At 41.8% G+C, this 25,006-nt stretch overlaps 2 protein-coding genes across 14 annotated transcripts in view; one reads left to right on the top strand and one right to left on the bottom strand.

The window, feature by feature from the left end:
* The window catches only part of SH3PXD2A (SH3 and PX domains 2A), a 275,011-nt gene extending 261,052 nt beyond the window's left edge, over positions 1-13,959 (top strand). For all 10 annotated transcript variants that reach the window (XM_060274714.1, XM_060274716.1, XM_060274713.1 and 7 more), the window contains one exon: positions 105-13,959. In XM_060274714.1, coding sequence (XP_060130697.1) covers positions 105-1,985 — 1,881 coding nt within the window. In that variant the 3' untranslated portion in view covers positions 1,986-13,959. The remainder of the gene's footprint in view (positions 1-104) is intronic.
* The window catches only part of NEURL1 (neuralized E3 ubiquitin protein ligase 1), a 71,552-nt gene continuing 56,288 nt past the window's right edge, over positions 9,743-25,006 (bottom strand). For 2 of the 4 annotated variants that reach the window (XM_035133362.2, XM_060274717.1), the window contains exons 5-6: positions 24,697-24,843; positions 9,743-23,301 (exon numbers count right to left, since the gene is read on the bottom strand). In XM_035133362.2, the coding sequence (XP_034989253.1) occupies positions 23,060-23,301; positions 24,697-24,843 (389 nt within the window). In that variant the 3' untranslated portion in view covers positions 9,743-23,059. Of the gene's footprint in view, positions 24,844-25,006 lie in introns of all 4 variants that reach the window. The other 2 variants (XM_060274718.1, XR_004693686.2) reach the window with 2 other exon arrangements.

Genomic DNA, 25,006 nt, shown 5'->3' with positions numbered 1-25,006 from the left:
CTAAACCTTAGGCAGAAATGTGGCGGTAGCATAGATGAAAAAATAATGTGCTATTGTTTTGTCTTTTTCCTCCCAAACTAATCTCTATGTTAATCCCTCTCCAGGTTATTGACAAGAATTCTGGTGGCTGGTGGTATGTGCAGATTGGTGAAAAGGAAGGCTGGGCTCCAGCATCATACATTGACAAAAGGAAGAAGCCAAATTTAAACAGGCGAACAAGTACTTTAACCAGACCCAAAGTTCCTCCCCCAGCACCTCCCAATAAATCAAAGGACTCTGAAGAAGGAACAGTTGCTGGAACCATATCTTCAGGAGTTGCCCAGGACAAGCAAACGTATGAGGAGCCAGAGTATGATGTGCCTGCCTTTGGTGCTGACTCTGAGTCTGAGCTGAGCCAAGGGGAAGATGGCAGCTTGGAGAGAGGCATGTTCCATCTACTCAAGCCTTCCCCTGTGTCATCCCTCCAAAGGGCAAAATTCCGAGTTGGAGAGTCATCTGAAGATGTAGCACATGAAGAGGAGAGCATCTATGAAAATGAAGGCTTCAGGCCATACATAGAAGATGCTCTGTCAAGCAAAGAATCTAGTGGGGACTCTGATTCTCAAAGAAGTTCATCACTGTCTCTGATCCAAAGAAATTCTCCGTGTTCTGTTTCTCCCAAGTCTTCCCTCCTGAAGCCCAAAAGCGACAAGAGCATTCAGCCAAACCTTGGGAAGTCGCACTACACCCGGAATGAGGAGACAAAGCCAAGGTCTGCTTCAGACGTTGGTTTAAGTAGCATGCCCAAAACTGGCCCAAAGAGAGATATTGGGGATACAGTGTCTAGCAGGGCAAAACCAATGGTGAGACCAAAACCTTTCCTGAACAAAGGAGACTCCCAAAGCCAAGAAAGGATGGACATCAGCACTTTACGTCACCAGCTGAGGCCAACTGGACAGCTGAGAGGTGGACTTAAAGGTTCAAGAAGTGAAGATTCTGAAAGTCCACCTCGGACAGCTTCTGGAAACCGAGACGAGTCATTCAGAAGAAGCTCTGCAGATCTCATCCCCACTCATTCCCATGCCATATTCTACTCCAGCCAGCCAAACAAGGCAGAGAATGAAAACAACTCCTCAAAATGTATCTATGTAACTACTGATTCTTACCAGAAAGTTCAAGATTCTGAGATCAGCTTCCCAGCAGGGATAACAGTGGAAGTTCTCGAAAAGCAAACAAGTGGGTGGTGGTATTTGAGATACGGAGACACAGAAGGCTGGGCTCCTTCTCACTATCTGGTACTGTCTGATAACCAGCAACGGGAAACCACTTCGAATGAGGCTAACATCTCAGTGGCCAAGAACAGAAGGAATGAAAACAAATCCAACAGCTTGGAGAAGATAGAGAAGAAGGTCCAAGCACTCAACACCATCAACCAGAGCAAGAGAGCAACACCTCCCATTCCCAGCAAACCACCTGGTGGCTTCTCTAAAACATCTGTCAAATTGCGGAATGGGGTTAGGCAACTAGCAGTGAGGCCACAGTCAGTGTTTGTCTCCCCACCACCCAAGGATAATAACTTGCCTTGTTCCCTGCGTAGGAATGAGTCTCTTACTGCCACAGACCACCTGAAGGCAGTACGCCGCAACTCTTCTTTCAGCACTGCCCAATCTCAGACTAGTGATTCTAAGATAAAGCACACTGATCGGCTGGGTTCTGAGGGGTCTGAGACAAGTTCCTACGTACCTTCTGAGCGCAATGGAATCCCAGTGTCCACAGTCAGGCCCAAGCCCATTGAAAAATCCCAGTTCATTCACAATAACCTTAAGGATATCTACATCTCCATTGCAGATTATGAGGGGGACGAAGAAACTGCTGGGTTTCAGGAAGGTGTCTGCATGGAGGTCCTGGAAAAGAACCCAAATGGTTGGTGGTACTGTCAGATCATGGATGGAGGGAAACCATTTAAAGGCTGGGTGCCCTCAAATTATTTGGAGAAAAAGAATTAGAGTCTTTTAATTCCATTATTTATACTTTTATACTGTGTACATACGGAAGGAAGGGGAAAATACAATGATTTTATTCCCTTTTTATTCTGTCTAATATACAAGGGACTGTTGATCTGACCTTTGCTATGACCAGCAAGTCTGCCGTCTTTGAGGGTGTGTGAAGGAATTGGCTTGTTCAGCAAATATCAAGGAAAAAGGCAGGTGGAACTAATGGCATTCTCTTTCTGTTTCGGTGAAGACTTTCATAATTTTGAGTGCAACGCGGTTCATTATTCCACCATCCTGGTTGTCATAAAAGGAAACCAAATGTGTGCCTTCCACAGTATAGTTTGGACCTGCGCATCCGCTTGTGAATGGTGGGGAGTTTGGTGCCAGCCTGGACATGTTAAAAAATCAGCTTGTTCATTTCTTCCACATGGAGTGTGTGAAAGTATTTCCAAGCTGTGGATGAATCTCCACCACCAGCAAGATATATTTAAGTCAGCAGAGCAAATGTGGAAACTCAAGAAATCCAGTGCTGGCCCTTGGCTATCACATTCTTGCCTCCAGATTGGAGACTTGGAGCTTTTTCACTGTGCATTGCTAGTACCTGACATTAAGTGCATATTGTCAGTTTCCCCCAATGGCATCGCATTGGTCATGCTTCTGTCCTGTGGTGATCTCTGTGTCAACTGTTTGGGGAAGGGGTCAAGTTTTTTTGTTTTTTTTTACTATTATTATTGGAATTAGATGTGTAGTCAAACTTTAATGTGGCTCCTAGGTGTTTGTATGCACACTAAAATTATGTGTTTGCATCACACCTCTTGTGCAAACTTATTGGTCTCAAAATTTAATGTTTGTTTTGAGGGTCTTCTGAACAACCATTGAAGGGGTTTGTCACATACTTTGCTATCCAGAGCCCCATATTGGACTATGAAGCAGAAAAGTTTCATCTGAATGCAGGGAATATTAGTTGTCTGTAGCTTAAAAGGTGAATCTGCTGTTCCACAAAGCCCCATTTGTTGGCTCATAGACCATCATGGGTTTGGCTCCTTGGCCATCCATAAGCCTTTGCTAGAGGGAAAGGGATTTCTCAAGAACTCTTCCCTTCCTCTTCATTTTGCCCAGGTCAGAATTACCAGGCTTGCTTCCACCAGTGCTTCTGCACAGCTCCTTAAGTTGTGCATGCACTCTGCTCCCATCCCAAAGCCCCACAAGGCTTCAGCTCTGGTGGCCGCACAGTGGCCTCCTGTGGCTTGAAAACCAGGCCAATGAGTCATGTAACACAGTGGTGATGGCTTCTCCAGAGTCATCTGCATGGATCCACCTGCCAATCCCTTTGGGAAAACTTAAAGTAGATGAGTTGGCCCTGAGTGGAGGGGATTTGCTTCCACATAATGTGCCTTTGTTTTGCAGGGGCTTTCCATTATGTCCTATTCGTGTTCACAGGGATTGGATCTCTCTATTGTTCACGATGTAAAAACATTTCCTTGCCAGTAGAAGAGAGTGAGGAGTTACTTTTCTGTAAGGAGTATCAGGGATACCTTGAAGCCACTGCACCACAGCCGATTGCCCACTCCAGGTGCTACTTGAGGTGCGGGTCCATGTAAACATGGAGCTTCTGCGTGTCCATGCTCTTCTGCATGCTCTTCATTGATAGTGGGGTGATACCCCATGTGCATCCTCATTGCACATGGTCAGAGTCACCCTCATGTGGAAATGAGGCAGACAGTGCCAGTGCAGAAATTGTGCATGCATGTCAGAACACTCACAGTGCTTAAGATCAAGAATACTGATTGCATGTGGCAATGCCTCAAATGAAAACAAAGCAAGGAGACCCATACAGTCTGTATTTAAGTGTTGCTTCCAGATATGAATGCCCATTCTCAGCCAGCAGAGAAGCATCTGTGTTTACAAAGCTTGGGCAGGGGAGAGAGAGAAAAAAAGCCATGCATTTTACTGTCTGCACAATTGTTTTTAATTTGTGTATTTGTGGGGTGATTTTTATTTTTGAACCATCTGTGTCCTAAACTTCTTATTTCCCCCTTTTTAAGAGCAAGCAGTAGGAATCACTCTTCTGCTGTATTCACTTGAACATTACTTGGTGTTGGGAGAGAAGCACCTGATACTTTCAAAACCTGCAAAGCAATTGAATGAGAACACTATTGAGTGGAGAATGTACCTGTTCAAGCACCTGCACACATGGGCAATCTCTCCATTTCTGTTTCTACCCCGCCCCACCACCACCCCACCCTTGATATTTATAATCATGAAACTTCAAAGATATAACATTTGTGGGAGAGCATGGAAAAAATGAAAAGCCACCGGGGGGGAAAGGCTTGGGTGCAAAGTGTATCCCCTCCCCGTGGCCTCAACACCAGCCCTTAAATAAACTTTGTAATTGTAAAAAAGGAAACACCAGAAGGCCTTTGCTTAAGAATACCGACTCTCAGATGAGAGTTTGATGTCTCTGTCCTGAGGCCCAGCATTTTGTGTGTCAAGAGAAGAAAACCAGCTGTGTTTGTGTTACTGTGCAAGAATAAATAATATGAATAACTCTTTCATCTTCCAGCAACACTTCATGCCTTCCACTAGGTGAAAGATAAAAGAATGGGAAGATTTGAAGGAACTGAAAGGATACATTTCTTCCAAAGGATTCAAAATCAAATATATAATGGGGAGATGTTTGGTCTTTGGGAAACATTACATAATTCTCACTTGATTCTTCTCTTTCTCTTTAAACAAAAAATTGGTGTTACGTGTCTTGAATCAATGAGAAATGTTGGGGGAGGGGTTGATTTCTGCAGCTCATGTGCCAATTGTCCTTTCAGTTTGATCGATTGAGACACCATTAAAGTTTGGCTGCCACCACCTTCCATACTATTGCTTTATATTGGATAAATAAGCATGGAAGAAGGGTTGGCTTGTGCGAAACAGGGAGGAATGGAGAGGCCTGTGACGCGCTCAGTGGAAGAGCCCATGGAGAGCAGGTCATAAACTACACTGCAAAGTAAAATGGTGTAGCTGTTTGTCCTGAGCTTTTCTTCCTAAGGCCTAGCAGCTCTGCCTCTTAGAAGTTTCTCTTCATTTTAAAAGTCTGCTGAAACCTTAGCAGCCATTGTTAAAAGAACTGCCAGAGCTGCTGTGAGATTATAAATAGAAGTATTATGTTCTTCTGCTGGACAGTATTAAATAGAGCAAAACCATAAAGTAATCTGCTAGATTGCAGTACTAATAGTAGTGATTTAGCAACTCATATTAATGTTTATGATTTATATTTTAACAATAATGATAAGGAAGTGGTTCATTATTTTTGAATTAATGCACTTTAACAATTTAAACCAAAATGCAGAAAAACCAAGTGCATTATTAAAGGTGCAGTATAAATTGTCATTTTTTTAAAAGTTCACCTATTTATTAAAATAATTTATGATTATTTAAAAATTGTACTATACAGTTTTGTTCTAAAGATGCCATCATCTCCTGGGAAAGCTAAATGTGCAGCTCCCAACTTTTCTACATTGAGCCATTGGACTCTCAAAATACAGTAGATTCAGTTAGCAAGTGTCAACTTTCTGCTAAGGAAAAGGGACATATATTTCAGATTTGGAGAGCAGTGGATCAGCTAGTTATATTCCTTAAACGTATGCAGCCCTGAGTAAATGTGAGGAGCTGAGCTGAAGTAGTAATTGAACAATCCCCCATCCCACCCCCAGATTCCCTAGATGTCTTCAATATATTCTGCTAGCACCCAGCGCTTAAGGGATGACTGTTGACCATTCTCCAGTCCCATGTCCAGAAGATCACTGTGTGCTAAATTGTTCTAAATATGCTTTTGCAAAGTTCTCCTGAGGACATATGCCTTTCTTACTGCATATTAAGCATGTGGCTTGTCCACTATTTCAGTAAGGGAAACTGCTACCCACAAAAACAATATCTATTTGCTAGCAATATGATACAGAGCAGGCATGGCATCTATAAGCCCTGTTTTCTTGCAGAGGTCTCCTTTTTATGAGATGAGTTTGCTCATCAATAATTACTGAAAGATGTCTACAAATATTTGAGGAGTAGGATGTATTGTGCATAAAAAAAGGAAAGCAATACTCAGTTGCCCAACAGAGGTGGTCCAGTAGCCAATTTTATAATATATGTGATTATGGTGATGAGGTTCTGAGCAAGTAGCAAAGTTAACTTCTGAGCTGCTCTCAGCTTTGCATCTACTTGCTGTTCCTGATGTTGTGCTTTCTGCAACACACACACACACAAATATATTTGTATGCTTGTGCACACAAGATATAGCTTGTGCGTGCACACATGTGTTGGACAAGCTTGGAGGCGATTTCATGATGTATGAAAGGGGTGGAATAAAGGACACTAGAAAGCACCTTTAGTCCGTTTCACTGTTACTGGTATGCAATTTACGTTTCCCACTTTAGCTGATAGGTCATATCTAGGAAACATTTTCAGAATTGGAAAATTAAAATGCAGCACCAGGCCTATTCACAATTACTTGTGACAAGTCTGCATGATCTCACTGCACAAACACTATAGTCCCATTCAAATGTCTGTAAAATACCTGCAGCATTTTTTTTGGAAAAAAGTATTTTGTACAATACTTCTAAAAACTAATCAAAAAATCAAGTTGCAATTTAATAATAATTATACTTTCAGAGTTAACTAATTCACTTTTTAAATTCTCCAGGGAGCTACTGAATAAAAATATTTTGAAGTCAGAGTGCCCTCTTGTGGAAGGAGGAGCGGCTTTCTAGTTATTTTCCTGATTATTTGAGATTACCTTGGTCATCCATGCTTTCAAAAAAAATATGTGAAATGGGAATGACTGAGATAGCAAAAGTAAAAAAAAAAAGCCAACAACCAACCATCTTTTTTGAAAACAAAAAATTGAAACTTTTTTGTTCTGCTGTATACTGCAACTTTAATAATAATGAGCACTTCTGAGTTCGTTATTGCGGTTTTATATAATGCCTGAAAAGATACTCTTTCTGTTTTGTTTTGTTTTTAAATTCTAGTGAACACTATTTCTCTTTGACTCTTCCTGCATATACCTGTTGCCTATTGTAATTTCTTTCAAGCTGAGACTTAGTTTTTTTTCTGATGAGGTAGCAAACATGTGTCTGCAAAGGATGCTTCCATGCTTGAATGATCCATCACATCCACAAACTTACCTGCACAGGCCAGGTAAGGTGTAGCCTTGAAGCCATTTCCTTAACATTTTGTTTTCTATATGCAGGAATTCTTTTGTTTTTGTTCTGTTTTGTTTTTCTGAGGCAGATATTTCAATCAGATATTTCCCTATCTGCAGTCTGAAGTGGTTCAGTTCAGATAAAGGTTTACCGCCTGGCTGTTTCTTGAGAAATAGGCCTCACTGAAAATTTGAATGCCTGGTTAACGTAGATCAAAATATCAATTTGGAGCCACCTGGGCTCATGTGAGGGGCTTTTACCAGCCAAGAATTTGACCACCACACCACTCCCAGCCATATCACTAACAGCTTATGAAAGTACCAAATTTCTGAACTGTTTTGGTATGTAGCAGTGGGCCGATATGGGGAGGGGTGTTGCTGAAATCATGAGCATAAAGTTCCGTGGACTGATGGAACTAGCTTCAAACCCTTTTTGGATTCTGGCCCAACTTTCCAGTGACTGCTGTCCTTGTCAAAACAGCCCCTCTGTGCGAAAAAAATAGCACTTACTCCTTACAGGGAATTAAACCCCATTGACTCCAGTACAAGTGTTGCTTAGGGTCATGGCCCCAATTGAATACAAAATAATTTGGGTGGGACTTCTTCTTTAAAATGCTCATTTGTACAGGTAACTGGCAAGGAACATTACAGACTGGCTAATTCAGGACTAGATTCTGAGGTAGGCAAACAAGTGCATTCGTGTTTCGAGTTTGCAATGCAGTATCAACGTCCGCATTTATCCCTGATGATGAGCAATTTCCAAAAAAGTTTCTTTCAGTAGCAACACTGAACATTTTGACGAAGGCATTATAGAATTGTTTGTTTAAACTACTTTCAAATATTAGTGTGGCATATTTTATTGTAAAATTATACTCATTGCTTTTCTCTGTTTAGAAATGTGTTAACGTGCTTTCTATCATTTATGAGAAACCGAAGGGAATCTGGGTTTCATACTACTAGCATTTACAGAATAGAAATACTAGTATTTAAGTTTAGATCTCATTAGCTAGTTTGCTCATTTACATTTTTCTCATGTGTATGTTGTGTTGTTGGGTTTGGGTTTTTGGGTTATGTCCCCCCCCCTTTTTTTGCATTTTCAAGATAAAATCCATTGGAGGATATGTGCAATATTGAAAGAGATGAAACAGGCCCCTCATCCAGGATTTAAAGTGGAACGCACAGTGTGATTTTTAGAAGTCTTGTCATTATCCAGTCATGCACTCTTTGGGGGAAAATGAGGAATGAGAGGAAGGGAACCATTGAGAGAAAGAGAGGAGGCAGCAGAAAAATTCTAGTATAAATGGATTGTAAGTGTGAATTTACTGTGGTGGCTGAGTGCAGTGGTTGTTACACAAGTGCATCACACTTGAATAGAAGTGTGACTTGTTTGTGTGTGTTACAGTGACTCTTCAACACCCTTTTTCTTTCTAATACACATTTTTTTATTCCTTACAGAATTCAGTTTGTTCAGCTAAGGCTGCTTTCTTATACTCAACCTAGGAGGAAGTCCCATGCAAGTCAGTGGGGCTTACTTCCGAGTAGACATGTATAGGGTTGTGCCGCTGGGTGCTTTTAGTTAGCATGGAATACATGCTGGAGCTTGGAATAGATGTGTTGAGGGGGGAAATCACTCATGAGACAACATGAGGATTAATTGTATGCTTGAAGCACAGCATGTCAAATCAATCTCTACCTCATGATCCCTTAGTGCTCCATGCCTTTCAGAATCAGGCCATTTGCAAGAAAAGATGTGCTTGTTGGTGCATGCCCTGCTGTATCTCTTTCCACTGATAAGAACAGGAAAGGTCCCTACCTTTAGCAGCCCAAGATCAGGCTCTTCATCTTTGTGCTGGGCACTTGTACTCAAGTACTCAAGCCTTTGAACTCACGATGAGGCAGTTCCACAGCGATATTGCTTAAATGTTCATGAGAATAAAATGCTCTTTCAGCACATTCCATGGACGTAGCCAGGCTTTTTGTGGGGGGGGGGCGGCAGAACCTCAGTTTGCTATGTATTATTATTGAATATTATTGGTTTAGGGGGCAGCTGCCCCTCCCTGCCCCCCTTGGCTATGCCCATGGCACATTCCTATATATGCCTATTTGGAGCGAAGCCTTATTGTGTTCCATGGGACTTACTCCCAGATCCCAGTGGATCTTGTGCAGGAGCATTATTTGGTGACTTTTACGCCTCCAGTGTTCTTAAAAGAAAAAAGAAAAAAGCAACTGAGTCCAGGAGAGCAACATAAATTTGCATTTGGCTTTAGGAGACCCTGGTTCTTGTCTCAGTGTTTAGTTTCATGAAATTTGAACTCTGTGCATGCACACACAAAGTTGGCAGGAAGAACTACACTGCTGACTGTAATACATTTTAAATCACAACTGGATTTCTGCTGCTAAATAGTCATAATCCATCTGGCGTAATCTAAGCCTCCTTTTTGAGACTCTAGGCATACACGTTTGCAGCTAAATCAGGGGTACTGTACATAAACTAAGCATTTAGCAGGTACGGATTGGGAGAGCTGAAGTTTTTTTTAGTTTTTTTGTAAATATGTGCATTTTTAAAGGATGTGGGTATTTTTTTATTTTTTTGTAGATGTGTAGAGATCATTGACAAATACACGGAAAACTCATTAGGTGGGTCCTAAAGTGATCTCATGGGCTTTATGTCCTTGCTTCAAGGTTCCTGTTAGCGTCTTGGTCAATTCCTTTACCATATCTGTTCACAGGTTGTTGTTATTTTTAATTTAAATTTTTGTGATATTTGAATCAAGTACTGTACATGTGACCTTGCCCAGCATCCTTAGAGGTCAGTAATTGGAGCTCCTTGAGCCAGCCCTTCAATTGCTGTTGCTCAAGTCTCTGCAACACTGTATAGAGCCTTCTGGAATAACAATTTAAGAGATCCCTCTTTTTACTTTTTTAAAGGGTTTTTAAAAATAATAATAATAATGGTGAGTGCTTGAGTATGCATGTGTGTATGTTAAAGTGGAAGTGTGGTGTGTGTGGTGGGGTTTGTATCCATGAAGGTATTGCAAGCCTGCTTTGAGTAAGACTCCTATTTGGAATCAGATTTCTGTTTTCAGGGTTTTCTCCTCCTAAATTGTGATAAGATCTCTTAGGCCCAACATGACCAAGTAAAAGTGGGCCCCTTTCAGTCTAGGTTTACAGGGTGGGCTGGCCCCACACAGCAGTATGTTAGATGGTTGATGAGTGCAATTTCCCCTTTCTTTAAAACCAAATTGACTGAAAGTTTCACACTGTCGTTTTAACACGTTTCCCACTATTGTCCTGTGCTGAGACTCCTGTTTGCTATTAAACCAAATTGGCTGGGCAGGGGAGGCTGTAATCTTTTGGTAACAGTCGAAAGAGGTAACTGGATTATGACTGAGGAGAAATAGATTGGATTTCCATTTTTTTTTAAAAAAATTATATATTTATGCCTGGTCTGACATTCTGGGTGCTTTTTGTGTCTTTGTGCATGAACATACATCACTCCTCTGTGTTTCATCTGTGTCTCCCATTATTGCCAAAAGCTCAGATTCACTTATTGCAATATATGAATCTGTATCCTGAAGTTCGTAATCTGAAGCAGTAATGTTTTCTATATCAAGTAGTCTAGAGGTTCATGAAATGACTGGAGCTGGCATGGCAGCATAGTCAAGTTGTGTTTTTAAGCCGGCTTTAATCTGAGTGGCTCTACTTCACTTAAACAGCCAATTGTTGATGAGGAATGAAAGATGGAGCCAGCTGGTGATCTCATTTCTGCAGCATTTTTAAACTTGCCATCTCAGCATTTTTGGTTTGGCAAAGCTTCACCTACACCTTTTGAGCCAGAACTTTATTGGGGATTGTGTGCAGCAAGTTCTAACCGCAGCCTTTTACTATGCAAAAAGTTAACTGGAGACTTGTTTATGAGTTTGAAATTAAGGGACCTGTGCAGAAAACCAAAAGTAGGCAGCAAATTACTGTTTTGCCTGAAATCTAAAAAAAAAGAGTTATCAATAAAAAGGATTAAGGTTTCATTTTTGCAAGAAACAGTCAGGACAGTGAAGCAGAATTTGAATGCCTTGTGATTGTTACCAATCTTCCAAGTAGTTGATACTGAGTATTGTTCTTTCAATTATCCTCTTGAAATGGTTATTTAACATAAAGGTGAATGTAATTGTCAAAAGTCTGAGAGAGTATGTTGGTGAGGAGATGATGTGGGATGTGTGGTTGGTTCTTGGGCTGTGTGATAGAGATGGGGAGCAGAGTTTGCTTTTGGTTTGGTTTGGTTTGTTTTCTTCAGAAGGTTTATTATTATTGAAGGTGGACTGGTTACTGTTGGGAGAGCAAGTTGAAGATTGAATCTTTTTGTGGTTGGATTTGTTATAAGAAAGAATCCAGGAGGGAATCAAACTTTGGAGAAAGAGAAGATAAAGAGTCCTATGATAGATTTGGGTATTCCTTGTCCATTTATTTTTCCTCTAGCTAAGCTGTTCAAACTGTTGAATGTTAAGTACTGTTAACAAAAATGGGGTGTGTTTTTTACTCCACCCCTAGATGACCACTATTGTTAAAAGTTGCATGTGACCTTTAGTGGATCTCTAATAAATATGGAATAGAATAAAGCAGAAGTTAAACAAAACTAGCTGTTGCATTTTACTGTTATTGTGCTCATTATCAAAGATGACAGTAAGTTTATAGGAATAATATAAATCTGTTTGCATAGTAAAATGGTTTCTGCAAAGGGATGTTGGCCACATTCACAAAAACCATTTGGGGCAAGTATTAGTTTTGCTTAAATCATCTCGCAACAGAGAACAACTGTGGTGAAATTACCTTAGCTCACATCACCATTTCTTTAATAGTGACTGGAGAAACACAGTTAACCTTTAAAATATCACATTAGTAGTCTCTGTACAAAACAAGCACAACGAAGGATGGCAACTGTTTGATCTAACTTGGTCCCCTCTTAAACTGATTTTGGAATGTCCCAGCAATCAAATTCACAAGAGGAAACTAAAGGTTATATGCAGTAAATTACCTTCTTATATTTAAACAAAAAAACTATTTTTGGTCAAGTAATTTAAAACAACAGTTGGCCTTTTCATGTAACCTGTGATATTGAATGAGAATTTGTGTGCTGGTTAGATTTTTGCCATTTCCAGATTTCATTTCAAAACTTGAGGCCATGTTACACTGTTGATGGCCTTCTTGGCCATCATGGTTTCACCTTGTTTGAATAAAAGGTTTTGCCAGAATGAAAGTATGTGAATATTCAGTCTGGTGCCCACCGGGGTTAGTAAAGTGGGAGTCATGATGGCAGTGCAGTCAGAAGGTGGCCTGGTAGTCAAATTCAGAGTGGTTTTATGATCACAACTCATCTGATAATGATTTATGGTCCCACTCTTGAGATATTCAAATTCTGAAATTCTACAGATTTGTCTGTCTTTGTTATGGCAACTGGATCTTCTGAAATGTGATTTGGAAAAAGGTATTGTACTGTTTCACTTGTAATGTAGATCCATCCAGATGGAGCATTTTATATCTAGGTTTTATAAGGAGATTTTATGAGTTCTTGGCATTGGAATTTGAGAGGTGAGTGCTGCACGGGATTCTTGCATAGTTGTCATCTATATACTTGACTAAAAGATGTAAAGACTCTTAAGGCGTATTGCTCCATATTCAGTTTTTTCCCCCACCAGCAACCATCTGCTATTAATGATTCTTGATAAACTGATCCCTAAATATAGAAACTAAATCTTTGTACATGTTTTGGCCCAGCAGTCCTCTATTTTATGGCTCTCTCTCTGCTATAGGCTCCTTGTGCTCACTTCAGTCTTGTTGGAATCTGTGTGCCTTAGATGATGGCATAGCAGAATGACCATGGAAATAGCAGTTCCTTTTTTGAAATTCCATCTGGTCCGCCTTTGTACTAATATTAGGCTGAATCAGAACCCCTGACTAGGAGAATGTCTGTGTGATGTGCAAGATTCTATACAGTGAAAACAGTTCTAAGTGTGTACAGCTTGTCAATATACAGTTGGGGCTCAAGTTTTCACTTTGGCTAATGATGCTTTTTTTAAGCGCCAGGTGGGCAACATGCAAAGGGAGATGTGTTCTCCTAAGATCCCTTACTATGTCCCAGAACATGTTGGGGCAGATCCTGTGAAGCAGCACAAAACTGCTCACCACTCTTAGCCATTGTGGAGCAGATATCCTTGGGACTACGCAGTGCTTACACTTGGAAGGGAATTGAGGGATTTTGCCACTCTAAGCGCACTCTCATATGGGGACACATACCAATTATTAGTCAGAGGCTTTTTATGTTTGTTTTAGGGACTGCCAAGAGAGACTAGGCTGCAGCCTGTTTTACTCCCAGGTTTTTGCAATGTGAAACCGCAATATAATATTCAATGTCTCAGGCAGAGAGGACTTGATAACTAACTGTACCTCACAGTCATCTCCCAGTTTACTCATTGCTTGGACCAAAGGTGGTGCTAATAATATGAACTTTAATTTTTATATTTATGTTGTTGTTGTTGGGTTTTTAGTGTGTATGTGTTAAATCAAAGATGCAAGTGTCCTGTTAAACTAAAAAGATCTTATCCAGGGCATCAGACACTTCAAAAACCCACAAAATACCTTTGGGATTCAGACATTGTACATTTGGAGAAGGGTAAAGGATACTCTTATCTTCAAATGCTTGCAAATTGTAAGTTGTTGCTTTTTAAATTTCCATTTGTTTACATGGTCTCTTCTATGTCCTATGAAAAAATAATAAAGTTTTTGATCTTTTTAATTGTGTTCCAATTGTTGCTTAGTTTCTTTTTATTGAGTTTGTATTTTATTTATTGTATTGTAGTTCATAAAAAAATATATGCCACATTATTTTAAGAAGAAAAAGAAAAAGAAACCCCAAAGCAGTTAAAATTGGCATCCCTGGAGTGTAGGCTTCAACAACCAACCTTTATTTCAGCCAACTGCTGAATATGCAGCTTTCTACTGTAGCTTCTTGTCTGCACAGCATATCTTGTCCTTCCTTGCAAGGACAACAGTGGTCCCTTATGGACAGAATGGTCAGCATCCTCACAAAAATAAATTCCCAATGATTTTATTTTTTTAAAAAGAAGTACTTATGTTGGTCTTGTTGTATCCATGAAACTAAAGGAGGTAAGGAAATAAGGAATTATCATGAAGGTATAAATATGGAAAGGAAACTATTAAGGCAGAAAGGGTAGAAATCCTTAAAACAAAACAAAACCCAGTGCACACTGGTTTTTAAGTAATTCAGGTAACTCCAGAACTCATGATTTAAGAACTGCCTTTTCTGGGTTGGAATGTGAGATAAGCAGAAGAAGTGGAAAGAGGGGAATCTGCTTTAGGCTCAAACAAGCCATTGTCCATTGGCTTCCCAGATTCTAGACAGGGCATTCCCAGCCCTACCTAGAAAGGCTGGAGATTGAACCTGTTCTGTTTTGCATGCAAAGCATGTTCCGCACCATTGACCTACAACCCTTCATTTAAGAGATTTGTAAGACTCCCATCAGTGTCGTATGAGTAATATGGTTTGTAATATGTGATGGGCACTTGAGATCAAGAGTGCTCTCTAAAAGTGCACAGTTGTGAATTCATTTGAATAGGTGTTGATAAACACAATGCACTTTTTGTAAAATATACCGGTAAAGCTTTAGGGTAATGTATACTTCTGACACAGTCCTTGGTTTCTGGTATGTTTATGGGTGTCCCTTGCAACACTTATTTTTTGCCCTTCACCCTTCAATGGTTGTAGAGGGTGCCAGTTGCTAAACTAGCCACTAGGTGGTGGTGATGATCCATCACTAATGTTTTAGTCTCAGTTTCTCACTACTGTAGCTTGATTTCCCAGTCGGGCTGTTTTCACAGGCTGCACTTAATTCCAGGAAGCATTCAGGGCACTGAATTTCAAAGAGGTCAAGTCGGTGGGTGTGTTTCTGCAACAATTAAATGGCAGAATTAAATCTACCCCGATCCTTAAAAGTGTCCAAAGGAGAGCAGTCAGTCCTGGTGATTTCAGCATGTAGGATAAGAGCAGTAATTTTCCTAGATCAAGAGAAACTCTGAGGGAATGTGGTCAGAAGGCACATAATGCAGCAAAACTCTTGAAACTATGCAGGTCTGTAACTGACTGGTCAGTGCCTGGATGGAAGACCACCTGGGAACTCCATGCGCTGCAGTGAGCTTCAGGAGAGAAAGGTAGGTTCTAAATAACTCACAAAGGGTGCTGTGTTTCTGGTAGTACTTTCATAAACACAGGTGGTGGAGATGTGTTTGATACCCTGGAGCAGGCTTGCTCAACCTAGTGTGCTACAGATGTTGCACTGCGTCAGCCCTGACCATTGGCCATACTGACTAGAGCTGACGAGAGTCCAAAACAAGGCTGCCCTGGAGAATGCAGACTGCCTGCTAACTAAAGAAGAGGGGGAGATTATACCACGACAAAAGAACAGAATGCCTCACCCATAAATAGCTGGCCATTTACCCGTGAGGTATTGAAGGAAGTGAAATAATAATAATTTATTATTTGTACCCCAACTCGGGTTGTCCCAGCCACTCTGAGTGGCTTCCAGCATATATATAAAACTTGGTTACGACCACCTCCTTCTGCCTCTGATTCCCAAGGAGCTTGTGGTAGAAGGGCAGTTGAGCTTCTACAGAAAATAACTCTGATGTAGCTGACCAGTTACTTCCTGTCCCTTTGGACCAAGAAGTTTCTCACTAAGAAATGTCATTCTGTGTGAAGGAATGTCTTGTTCATGCATGATCTGAGACAGTTTACCTAGCAGAAAAGGCTCCCCTGTGTTCAATAAGACAAGCTTCCAAGTTATGTGTGCTTAGGTTAGTGGCATTTCTTTCAATAAGTGAAAATAGATCCACATACTTCACTGACTCCTGTGCCCGCCAAAAAAATGTAAGCATCCCACACCAGCACCTCCATGGCATACCTAAATCAACTTTATTCACAATCACTGTTATCCAATTCTCACACTGAATGGAATAGTCTTTTTTATATTTTGTGTGTGTGTGTGTGTGTACACACACACACTCTCTCTCTCTCTCTCTCACACACACACAGAAAACACAAAATTTGTTTTTAAATAAAGCAATTAAAAGATAAAATTCTCATTTCCATGACATTGTTTCACATGAATTCTGGATCCTGACACAAAACTACAGAGGAAAATGAAACCGATTGTGATAATGCTCCCATTGAAATGTTCTTCTGCATAAACTGCCTTGCACTTCTTTTTCAGCTTCTGTAAGCCACTTCCATCTTTGGTCCTCAATAAATACATACATATCCCCACACTAACTGAGTGGAAGGAGAATGTTCTCCCTTTCACACTCTTCCTTCCCTTGATTCCATCTTCAGCCAGATTTCTGTATGCCCAAATATATTTTTGTGCACAGATTGGCCTTCAAGCTTTGAACTTGCATGTGCAAAAGGGTGCTGCTGCTAGGGGAGGGGAGGGGGAGTACTGAATATCTCTTGAGGTGGAAGGAGCTGGCTCAGGTACACGTGGACACAACCCTGAGCAAGTCAAAGCTGGCAGCAACATAATTTGATTTTCTCTTCAGCTGTTGTGTAAGGATTTGAATTGGGCCCTTGGCTTACTTGGATAAAAGAAACAGCTTGCCTCTGGCAATGAGTATGGTTGACCTTAGTTATGTGCTCTTAGCACATGTTGCCAAAAGCTTTTGTTTTTAAGTTAAAACTTTGCAGACAACTATGTATCCCATTAGTATGGACATCCACCCTCTTTCGACCCTTGTACAGTGTGGGGTTCTCTTTTGAGACACTTCGGTCCAGTTTTCCTTACTGGAGTGGAACCAACTTCTCTGGTTGCCAAAAAGCTAATGAGGGGGAATATTTTCAAGTCAAAACAAAAATATTTCCTTCCACCCACAGTCCAATTATTATGGTGTCAGAATACAGCTCCTGCAAATTAGCAACACCTTAGGAACGCATGTAATTTAGCTACTTTGGTTTATCACAATCAATAACAGATTAGGCAAAACAACAACAACCAACCATTCTTTGTCAAGGCAAGCCCTTTATTAGGGGACATAAATTAGATCCATTATTTGTTTTAATAGGCTGCGATGAAGGAAGCATTTTTTTATCGACTTCAAAATATTCCTACTCATTAACATGGGGAGGATTAATTTTAAAAGTGGAGAATATAAAGCAGCAGGCACTGCAATCTGAACAAGTTCCTTACCCCTACTTTGACACTTCATAGGAATGACTCAGTAAGGAATACAGCATTTCAGACAAGAGCCCATTCCAGCAGAAGCACAAAAGGTGACTGTAAGTATGGCTCACCTTTTAAAAGCCTTACATTCAGAGTTGTATGTGAACTTCCTCTCAACCAGTGACTGACATCTGCAGGCTCAGAGTTTTGCTTTCCCAAAAGGGAAAAATGGAATGAATAAATTCAGGCCTCATATTTCAAACAGGTTATTTGGGCAACCATAGAACTGTAGAGTTGGAAGGGACCACAAGGGTCATCTAGTCCGACCTCCTGCAGTGCAGGAATCTTTTGCCCAAAGCGGGACTTGAACACAAAATTGATTACTCTAGCTCCTCACCTGAACAGCACGTGACTGAAGTCCACTGTTGAACATGTGCATTTCTGGATTAGGACCCATCTATTCAGAAATTAATGACATTTAATTTACTAGATAAGTGTGTGCAGTCATTTGAAACATGAATGAAAAATTAAACGACCCTCATTTACTCATCTGTTTTTATGGTAAATGGGAATTTGAATGAAAATTAAACTAAAGTTCTTCCTTTGTTTTCAGCTGCATTGCTTTAGAGGCATTGCTTTTGCATTGAAGAAGTCTATGCACAGTTCAGAGAAATGTCACAGTAAGGGGGAAAGAGAGAGACCAGTGAAAGCTGTGTTCAGTTCACAGAGCATCTAGCCCAGGCACCCCTAAACTGTGGCCCTCCAGATGTTTTGGACTACAATTCCCATCTTCCCTGACCACTGGTCCTGTTAGCTTGGGATCATGGGAGTTGTAGGCCAAAACAACTGGAGGGCTGTTTGGGGATGCCTGATCTAGCCTGTGCCTCAGCATGCTTCTAAGAATCTATAAAATGGGAACCCATTCAGTAGGTCTAATGCCCTGGGGAGGTAGTAGATTGCATACAAATTGGATAGAAAACATCCAAGTTAACACAGAAAACTGCCTGGGTCTTCTACTGAAAGCAATGGGGAAACAAATAGAAAATTAAACAAAAGAAACACTAAAAGTGACAATGAACCAAAAAACAAAACTATTCCTCACCCCCCCCAGGTGTTTAGAAATGTGTGCAATGTAATTTTTACTAGCCACAATTGTTTGTAAAATAAGGAGTGTGCTCCCCACAGAAGTGATGCCAAAGGGATATTATTAAATGCATTTTCTAGAAAACATCTTTTCTAGAGGCAATATTTTCCCCATGCACAATAGCAGCATCAACTATATACAGCATTTTAATTATGAATTCATCATTTGAAGACAAGTTGCTAGTTTCTATGGCATAGTGTCCTAAAATATGAAGCCCTGGGCTGAAGTTTCCCAGAGCACCTTCTCATATTAAAATACATTCTAGGGAAATGTGAAAACTGACTGGCAAAATCTGCCGAGCCTAGGAGATGTTTGTGTTGTTACAGTACTTTAAGCCTTTGGCTATCCTACTCCACTGTCTCTATTTTTAAAGAATTGCTTTCTCCCTCTCACCCCACCCTTCTCATCTATCGATATGCCATAATAATAATAATAATAATAATAATAATAATAATAATAATAATAATAATAATAATAATATAAAATACCTTGATTCATATTTTGATATCTCCATTGCTATTGTGGATGCAACAATGCAAAGCTTCACCTCTGATTTTAGATACTATGTGAAAGCAAGATGTATAGCCACAAATACCGTGTTCCAAAGCTATATATATTCACTTATCTGCTCATGTGTGGCTCCTGTCCCTACACTCTGACTCAATCAGCGGAGTAGAGGCAGTATTGAGAAGAAAATGCACACGCAGATCTACTTCCTCCCTTCAGATAACGGAGGGAACTATTCAGGGAAGAGGACCTCCTTGATCACAAAGAATCAGAACCAGATCAAGGTGAATGTGTCTTGCATGAAGTCTCCAGACAATGCCAGTCCTATCCCTTCCCTATCTTACTGCATATTATGTATTGCCCCAACTGCTGAAACAAATGTTATCTCTTTTTTTTATACTGTAGCTGTAGAGGAGACTGGATTTGATAGGAACCTTGCAGAATGAATGCAGTCTGTTTCTAGCCATGATTGTGCAAAAAGACTACAGGCTTAGTTTGTAATTTTCTTTTTTCTTTTCTACTTATGGCCATTGGGCAGCTGTGGGGAATCTCCAAATGTTGCTGAACTGTCATTCTGATCTTCCCTAACCCAGACTGGTCATGGTGGCTGTGGCTGATGGAAATTAAGCAACTTCTGAAGAGCCAAAGGTTCCCATCTCTGCTATAGGACATGAAAGGTAATACCAGATGTTCTCTTCACACAAGTTATACTGGAACAGATGCAATGAACTCAATGGAAGACAACACACACAGAGAGAGAATAGTATTGCCAGATCCTGGTTCAAATGATCTTATGGTGCCACAGTAGGGAAGGGCTCCTGTCTTGAGGGGCATAAATTAACTTTTCATGTCCTACTTGCCAAAGGCAGAGATAAATCATATGGTTGTCCCGTCTACATCTGGTTCTCTTATGTCATGGCTATGCTTTGTGCTCATTAAAAAAAATGCTTTGCAAGTGGTTGACACTGCAGAGGGCCAGATGCAAGTTACTAGTGGGATGGAAAGCTGTTTAGGGATTCGGGTGCAGTTAGAGAGCACAGATGAGCACCTCGAGGTGGCAAGACAAAAAGCAAGACAGTGGTTTTTGGTTTAGGGAAAAAAATGCTAATTTATGTGGGCCAAGACTAGTGCGAGTGAGCAAACCCTTGGGAACTATAGCTTCTATTTTTGGTTTGTGATTAGGTGAGTCAGTTTTCCTTTATGCAAGGGTTTGCTACAATCCACCTGCATTTTTTTTTTATCCTGAAGTGCCTGTAACCTATCATATGGTACAATATCCATTGCCTTGATAAGGGTCTACTTAGATTGATAACCAACTGCAAAGTGCTTCCTGGCTCCCAGCCAGTGAGGAGTTGGCTGTGTGCAAATATTCAAAGTGGCATTTTCAGTAACATTCCAGCAGTTGGATCCAGTTCATGCAAGCCAGCATGGACGGAGGACCAAACCAGGCAGGCTTTTCTTTTGAACACCACATGTGCAGGTGATTATATGCCCAAACAGAGGCAATTTTAACTGAGGCCTTTTCTGCACATCCAGCAACATGGACACTAAATGGCAAGAGGTGTCATTGCTTATAGTATTGCACATCACAATGTCTTTACAGATCATGAGTTCTAGGGGCAAGCTGACTAGGAATGCCTGGATGGGGAGAAACCAGTTATCTATATTCTTTGGACCACACCTGCATGAGGCAGGTGTCAATGAGGTGGTTCAGCAGCCACTGTGCTGATCCCCATAAACCAAGGGTGGGGGAACTTGTGCCTCTCCAGGTGATGCTGTACTACAGTTGCCAACATTTCTCTCCCTTGGCTATGCTCAGTGGGATGTATGGAAATTGAATGATAGCTAGAGAGCCACAATTTCCCCATCCCTATTGTAAACTGTGGGATTAGCTGGGTCCAGCACAGGATGAAGCACTCCAAGTGCTCAGGCAGCAAGTACTAGAAGATTCAGTCCAGTCCAGGAGTACTGCCATGCTGGGTATACTTCAAACAAGAGTCTCCTAACTTTTTCCTTACAGGCAGCGGCTGCTAGGTGTTGCAGGGAACTGGGTCTTTTAGAAATGTTGTGCCCCAATCCTCTTGTGTGTCTTTTTAAGGACATTGTATTAAAGGGCTTTCTGCCTTCCCGATATGAGTTGGCCATCATTGCATTACAGCCTCAATGCTATACAGGCATCACTCCATTTGCACAGGGGCTGCATCCCACAGCGAAAAACGGCACACACACAACATGGGAATTGCCTGTCCATTTAGCCTGATGAGGGCAAAACTGTCCACTAAGTTGGTGAAGTGAAACGCTTTTCATTGGGGGAAATGAAGAGTCTCAGGCATCAGCAATCCACTGTCCCTTTCAGAATGCTTTCTTAATCTACCTCTTTCCTTACCTAACTCTCTCTGGTGTTCATAGGGAGCTGAGGCTGATGAACTAGGCTGTGGGTTTCAGGGCAGTCTCGAGCAGGTCGCGCGCCCTGGCGGTGAGGGGCGGAGATCGCTCTGTCGCCCTTGCAGGCTGCAGCATGGCTTCCATGCGGCTTCGCCGCGCAGCGCCCTGCCTACCGGCCTGGCGCCCTAGTGCCCCGCGCCACCGGGACTCTACCTAGAGCCGGCCCTGGTGGGTTTCTCCCAGCTGGGGTATTGGGTGGCATTTCAGAAGTAGTTAGCTCACTTGGTGGCAAGTGACGATAAGCTGCAGTTTTGGATGCATGTGGGATTTGTCAGATGGAACACAGAAGATAGTGGATCTGCTGAAGAATGAGGCCTTGTTATTGTCCATCACAGCACAATCAGCTGCAGCAAGGCATGGAGGGAAACGCCGAGAATTCAGTCAAGCCAGGTAGATTCACAGTGCTGGGAGCAAGAAAGGCCAAAACAATTGTCCTTCACATGTTGGGAAGAATACTTTAAAAATCCTTCATAAAACCAAATAAACATTTTTTAAAAACTAAGACAAACTGCTTCAGGTCTCTCTTTTTTCATGATAACAAAATAGATGCAGCTCTGTGTCTCACATTCAGCTTGGCCAAAGGTTATTAAATCACCGATGCTTTTACTTTCCTTAAAAGCAGAGACCGATGTTCAGTGTCCTGATAAAAAGGCCTTTGTGTGCCTTCTTCCTTATGGCTTCTAAAATGCACTCCATCATTTGCAGAAAACAGGTGTGAAGGCACCCCATTGAAAAAGCCTCCTGGTGCAATGCTTTAACAAGAAGGAAACCAGTGGGTTTGGGAAAGCAGCAGGGGGGGGGGGGAATGCTCATAAAGGATGCAGTGTCATGCTGTAGCACTATCAGCAGCTGCTTCCAAGGGTGGGGTGAACAGACTGGAGTGGAAAGGAAGAGAGCATTTATAGAAAGTAGAACTTGAAGGCTGTCAGTTAACAGGGAGACTCCTGTGTGCAGCACAGTACAATAAGAAGCACCCAAAGATCACCTTCCTTAGCACCAGCATATGCCACATTCCCTTGGGATCCAGCTGCCACTGATGTGCATTTGTGGCCACTAGGAAAGCTAGCAGAGGCAGTTCCTCCCCATCGGAATAGACACTTGCAAGAGATATTTCTATGGGGGGAGGCCATCCCTCTTGCTCTGGCAAGTGGTTTCCGTGCTCACATGGTTTGTTCTTTTTCTATTCCACTTAAATGTCCAAAATGCTGAATTCATTCACATAATGAAACTGCTAACATACCCAAGAAAATCTGATTATTCTGCATCATTTGATCCTTGCAGGAAGGTGGGTGAGTGGAGCCAGAGCTAGGGAAAGAGGAGGAATGCAATTCAACCTTTCTTGACGGGTGCACATCAGATTGTTGTCAGTAGCTCTCTGCTAGATGCCAAGGAAGGAAGGAAATGTTTAGACCTCAAATTTCTGGGATTTGCCCACATGTAGCAACATTCAGAGTTAGCTGCACAGGGAAGGATGGGAAATTTGGCAAGCTGGACAGCCCCTTCCCACCCTGTTCTGTTGAGTTGTCTTAAGAGAGCATATCCCCTGCTGCCCCTACCCTTTTCCTGCCACGCTGCTCTAGGTGCTGCGATAGGTCTTGATGATGTCCTTGATGGCACGTCTGCAGATAGGACAACAGGCATTGGCCATCTTCTTGAGTTTCAGCCCGCAGGTGTAGCACAGACACATATGTCCACAGGAGTAAATCACGGTATCCACCATGTTCTCATAGCAGATGGTGCACTCGTCATTCCAGGACCCTGAGATGGAGGGGGAAAGGGGGGACTCTGGCATGCTGATGGGAGAGTTTGGAGCTGTGCCTGCAATATAAGAAATGCTGTCACTCTTTTTATATGTCGTCATCTCTACCCAGGGATATCAAAAACAAGATTGCTGGTCCAACACATCATATTCTAGAGGTTAAGACAATGAGAGAGAACATCACCTCACACCCCACTTCTGTAACTCCCAGATGCAGCTGTCTGACCACTATCAGGATGGCCAATACTGTGCCAGATGGACCGTTCATGGGTTCCACTATATGTCACTCAATGTACTCAATTTCCTGCAGACATCAAGATTATCCCCCCCCCACTTGCAGTTTCTACTAAAATGTGATGGCCAGCCATGACTCGATAGGATGCTGCAATACCAGTACAGAAGCTCAATAAGGACTTCAGAACGTGGCATCCTCCTCCTATTTCTAGTAGATTTCCCTAGCTCCTGTAGTCTTTTCATCCATCCACCTCTTGGTCAGTGTCAAATTATATATTCCAGTGTCACCAATGGCTTGGATCTTGGAAGCAAAACCCATTTGTGCCAAAGAAAGAGGTGTACACAAATTAGAGCAATGTAGTCTAGTCTCAGAGCCTGGGGGCTTGTTGGGCATATAAATTGGATGTGTCACCTGTACACAAACATGCAATTGCAGAAGTGTTACTTTTCTCCCATAAGTGGATTTGGTTCTCTGTCCGTGTCTGTAAGAACAGAAGTACAAAACTGCATCTCCAGACAACTGTCTCATTGGTCTATTGGGTTGGAGGGTATCTCTTCAAAGTGATGAACACTGGGAATTTGGCCTAACCCTACTTATAGATGTCAATGTGATTAGTGTAGTTGACTGCAAGGAAGGAGGAGCTGCACATTTATAGGGTTTCACACGATCCAAACACCTGCTTGCCAGTGTCCCAAATGCACAGAAGCCTAAGCACAAGCTTAGTGTAAGTCAGGCCTTGTTTATGTGCAAGGGATAAACAAGGCAGGCAGTGTGTCTGATCACTGGGGTCCACTAATCAAAATTCAGGTACAATCATAAGAAAAGCCTCCTGGATCAGGGCAAGGGCCCATCTAGTCCAGCATCCTGTTCTCACAGTGGCCACCCAGATGACTGTGGGAAACCTGCAAGCAGTTTCCCGCAACTGGTATTCAGAAACTGCCAACTGTGGAGGAAGAACCAACATGGCTTGCATCTAGATTTGTGTCTCAACCAAAGCATCCACAACAGATAGCCATCCAACCTCTGCTTAAACACCTCCAAGGAAGGAGAGTCCACCACCACCTGAGAGAATCCATTCCACTGTTGAACAGCTTTCTCGGAAGCTTACAAAATTATAACAACAAAGCGCAGGAAAGGAAAATGAATTTAGGAAGGGCTCTTACAAGGTGCAGTAATTGAGGCTGGAAGGGGTATAGTCTGGTGCTGTAGAAGTACTTACCACTGACTGAGCTGCCAAGTGGGCCAGATCCACATGTACTCAGAATGGGATCAGAAATGCCACTGCAGAGGATGGAGGGAGAGTTTGGAGATGAGGTGGGTGAGCTTGGTGCAGAGGGGCCCAGTCGCTCAGCCAGAAGAGTAGAACCTGCAGAAGGAAGGGAGATGCTGGTATAGTTTCAGTTTTTTACTGAGAGGTAGTGTGACATAGGGATCGGAGAGGCCCAGGTTCAAATCCCTGCCACAACAACTGCTCAGCCACAAACTCACTGGTTGTTTCTGGACCAGCCACTCACTCTCCCAGCCTATCC

This window comes from Zootoca vivipara, chromosome 5 (genome assembly GCF_963506605.1).
Source record: "Zootoca vivipara chromosome 5, rZooViv1.1, whole genome shotgun sequence".
In the NCBI taxonomy this organism is placed as follows: domain Eukaryota; kingdom Metazoa; phylum Chordata; class Lepidosauria; order Squamata; family Lacertidae; genus Zootoca; species Zootoca vivipara.
This window is presented reverse-complemented; position numbering and strand designations above follow the sequence as displayed.